Source organism: Haemaphysalis longicornis, unplaced genomic scaffold, assembly GCF_048455015.1.
Source record: "Haemaphysalis longicornis isolate Haplotype H1 unplaced genomic scaffold, Haemaphysalis longicornis Haplotype H1 scaffold_1, whole genome shotgun sequence".
Lineage (NCBI taxonomy): Eukaryota > Metazoa > Arthropoda > Arachnida > Ixodida > Ixodidae > Haemaphysalis > Haemaphysalis longicornis.
The window spans coordinates 211,722,995-211,727,187 of NW_027526203.1; the positions used below are offsets into that span (position 1 = coordinate 211,722,995).

The following is a 4,193-nucleotide window of genomic DNA, read 5'->3' on the forward strand; positions in this document are numbered from 1 at the left end:
GCCAAATCCTAGCGATGGAACGTTTCAAGAAGGAACGCTGTTCCCTCTGCCGTTCCTCCGTAAACGTAACGAGTTACCGTTACAGTTCCACCCACTCTTAATAGAACGGTTGCGTTCCTCCGTTCCTCCAAAAAGGAACCAGTTCCAGGAACGCCGTTTCTTGGAACGCCGTTTTGTACAAGTTTCCAAGTTTATAGTGAGAGTGTAAGTTCTAACCTTGTTGAAGCTTCGCGTCGCAGGTGTGCGAACAATTCTTAAGCAATAAGAAAAGAATGAGAGAGAAAATGACGGCAGAGATTGGAGAAAGTACGCTAACGCGAAAGACGGGCTCTGTTCGCGGAAGGACCATCTATTTTTTTCGGAGGTTGGCGTTTCCGTCCACATTTTATTTCACCAAAATAAGGTGCACCGGCTGCAGCAGAAAATCATAAAAATTTTAGAGTATTGTTTTTTTTTCTCGTACTCAGTGCATCTAACACAGGTCTTTCAGCAAATATGCATAAAAATATATCGCGCGCACGGAAAAAGCAGCGGTGTATTCCGTTAAAGGGGGAAAATAATCCCCCGCCCAATCGGGACTACGAAAGGAAAGGGCGGTTGGGTCACTCCACTGTCGGACCTCCCACGTCAGAACATCGGGACTACAAAAGGAAAGGGCGGTTGGGTCACTCCACTGTCGGACCTCCCACGTCAGAACATCGGGACTACAAAAGGAAAGGGCGGTTGGGTCACTCCACTGTCGGACCTCCCACGTCAGAACATAGACTTTGACATCACGTCACAGCCAGATAGCAGAGAAAAGACAGGTCTATGAAGGGGACAAAACGCTGCACTCAGTGCGTTCTCGTACGGGGACAGCGAAAGGCTCCCAGTCGGAGCGAACATAAAGGCGGCCACTTGCGTCGGGAGCGGCCGGCGAACTGTTGAGCGCTGGGGAAGCGGGCGCGCGCAACTGAATGAGTGGTGATGGGAAGAGACAAAGGGGAGAGCTGTTTTTGGGGAAGTGCTTCAGAAAGGAATGCCCTCACTCCTGCGTCCTTCCCCTATCCTTCCCAAAGCGATCGTTGCGTTAGGCGCCGCTCGCGGCGCCACCGCCGTGCGCGCGGCGGGCGGCGGACTATGACGACGACGCGCGTCCACGCCGCGCCAGTCTGTGTCAGAGTCGTCACCCCAACCAGACGTGGCGGCGGGTACAGGTGCCACCGAAGACCGCAGCCCCGGAAAACTTCGCTCGCAACTCTTCATGCTTCACCGTTCAGTCAAGCCACAACGTGGTGCAGTTTCTCCGCCCGAAATCACCGTCTATTTGACTGCGAAGCCTGCAAACTTGACTTTCGACAGCACCGGCCCACTTTTCGTCAGAGGACAACGTAATCATTCCTGTGCCACCATTTTATTCCTTCTTAAAGCCGGTTAATTGAACACTTTCCTCTAGCTGTCCCCCCTCATTTTTTTTTTTCAAGCATCAGTTGACTGCTAACTTGTGACCGCCCGTTGTTAAGAACTCTTGCTCAGCTACGGACCTATTTTGTGGCGTTAACCACCGCTCATAACTGGAGTTTGTTGTTTCGGAAAAAGCGTAAACTGACCGAGATGTACGACCACTACGAATGTGCGCCAATGACAAGAAATTGACGGCCTCATTGAAAACTTCTGACTCTCGCAGTGACGTGCTGAGAATATTTTGAAGAGACTGAGCTCTCGCGCTTGCGTCCCTGCGCTCGACTGACTCCCACCAGTTTGCTGACTGAGGCACTAAACGTAAGAGGACTCTCGCCAGAATTCTGATATTCCACTTCAAGGACAATATTTTTTCTCAGCTGTGCTACGCAAGTAAGTAAAGAGTGGCGCTTTTTTCTGTGGCATTGTAAAAAAAACTGCCGCAAACCTTTTACGCACTTTTGGACTTCTACGTGAAAGAAGAAAAATACTAAGGCCAGTCCACCTCCATAGTGGAAACTTTCACAGAGTAGCAAAATATACGTGTCTGGAAATCTTGGCTCGGCAAGTGTGGGCGTTGCTGCATGTGACAAAAAAGCTCCAAGTCACAAGAACGGAGAAGTACAAATTATTCTGGTGTTACAAGCACGTAAACATTGACTGTACCTTTTACACTGTTTGGGATCCCTGGAACAACGAGTCACTCCGCCTCACGCATCTTTTTAGACTATCCAATAAGCGGATAATCAATTCCGCTTTTCGGATTGTTCGAATAACAGAGTTTGTATACACTCTGCTCCCTGGTCCCCACCTAATTGAAAAGCCCGAACTCCCGCCACTTTTGCGCTATCACCAGCGACCAGTAGCTGTAAGGACAGACAGCGTCTCAGGCCCAGTAAGGCCTGTCGAAGCGCCTTGCACGTTGTCGAGCCAGCGCAGACTCAATGACTGCGATTAACGCCTCATGGCCGGGCCTAAACGCCACGGCCACCATCCGGTCACCGCTGGAGGTGGCCCGGGACGTGTACCGTCTAGCTGTCCCGGTCATGCTAGTGGCCTGCCTAATATCCATGGTCTTCAACCTTGTCATCGTGGAGTCGGTCCACTGGCTTCGACGTAGCCCCAGCCCAACGCTCTGCTTCAGCTTAAGCCTGTCGGCGGCGAACGCTTACGCATCTTTGGTCGTCGGCGTCGGCCTTGTGGTCAACAGCCTTCTCCCCGCGGTGTACCACGTCCAGCCGCCAGCCTGCTGGGCGCTGTCTCTGGAAGCATTCCGTCTCACGGGTCTCATCGCGTCCGTTTTTCACCTGCTGGCACTCGCCGTGAACCATTACATCGGCATCCTGCGGCCCCTGCACTACGCCGCCACCGTGACGCGTCGCACCGTATGGCTCTCGACCGCAGCCATGTGGCTCTTGCCATTGTTCTTCTTCCTGCTCTACTTCTCCAGCGTGCCAGGACAGGGCTTTCAGACTGTGAACTGTCGCTACGACTTCATCCTCTGGAGCACCTTCCGCGTCACGCTTTCCGGACTGTTCTTCGTGCCCCTGGTACTCATGTGCTTCATATACACGCACATTTTCATCCTCGTCCGTCGCCACCAGCTGGGGGTCGGCCTGTCCGCCCAGATTCCGGGACAGCTGCGCAGAAGCGTCAAGGCAGTGTACACGACCCTGCTCATCCTGGGCACGTACCTCGCCGGGTGGATGCCCGCCGTGCTCTTCTACGTGCTGACATGCCTGGACTGCGCCTACCCGATAACGTCGCTGTCCCTGGACGTGCGCCTGACCTTCGGCATACTCACCAACTCGCTAGTGCTGATCAAGTCGTTCGTCGACCCGGTCATCTACGTGGTCCGCATGCGCGAGATCCAGGAGGCCTTCGCACTGATGTGGAAGTCCCGCTGCGGCTTGGTCGACGTGTCCCGCTCCTCGGTCGACTTCATGCACATGGCTCACTCACGCACCGACACTCAGCGCATCACCACCAACGGATCGCAGCACAAACAGCGCTGCATCGCCCAGTTCAGCTAGCCCGCCGTGCGCCGCAGCAAATCGGGCCGGCGCGCCGCCGAGACGCCACTGTGAACGCCAGATCGCATCAAAGAACCAGGGACGAAGCAGGGCCAACGACGGATAGGAAACGCTAAGGCTGACACAGTAGCCAGCCAGGTGGTGCTCGGCCTGGATGACCCGGTTGCTGCTGAGGACCACTGTCCCAATTTCATCAGGTCAGCTCCTTAAACACACGTTGTTTGTAGGCCCCTGTTTTCATTCTTTATCGCGCGTGTGTGTGCTTGTGACCGATTGTAGGCGTGCCAGCACCCATACAAGTGACAGACAGTTATTCCACGCGCTGGGTCACATGCACGGCGTGTGACTAACCTGCCTGGAACTTAGGGTGTGGAATCTTGCAGTGACATGCTTTTCTGCACCCGCCAAACTGTGACTCTCTCACGCTCCATGCGTCGCACTCTCCTCTACACGCGCTCCCAGCACTTACTTTGCTGTGCTTGGGGCGCTTGACCAGAGTTCAGTCGACGCTGTTCTTTTTACTTCTTTAAAGACACGTTGCGTAAAGTGTTTGTGCTCCTAGTTGCCTTGTGAAGCTCATGTGAAACATTATGGCCTTGATTCTTGTATCACTGTGCATTATTGCCGAAACATCCTACAGCTCACTGTTCCCATTGTCTTTGATAACCATCTCCTGCGTGATACCTCATCTACGGAAGAAAGTTGTGTCCCATTTTGACG

General features: G+C 53.6%; 1 protein-coding gene across 1 annotated transcript; it reads left to right on the top strand.

Annotated features, from left to right (window-relative positions):
- Positions 1-2,357: 2,357 nt before the first annotated feature.
- On the top strand, positions 2,358-3,578 carry LOC144168227 (adenosine receptor A3-like). Its single transcript, XM_077697259.1, has one exon. The coding sequence runs from the start codon at positions 2,385-2,387 to the stop codon at positions 3,471-3,473; it is 1,089 nt and encodes a 362-aa protein (XP_077553385.1). The 5' UTR covers positions 2,358-2,384; the 3' UTR covers positions 3,474-3,578.
- Positions 3,579-4,193: the final 615 nt, after the last annotated feature.

Excerpts from the sequence above, each read along its gene's own strand:
- LOC144168227 (XM_077697259.1), top strand. The coding sequence starts at position 2,385 with ATGACTGCGATTAACGCCTCATGGCCGGGCCTAAACGCCACGGCCACC.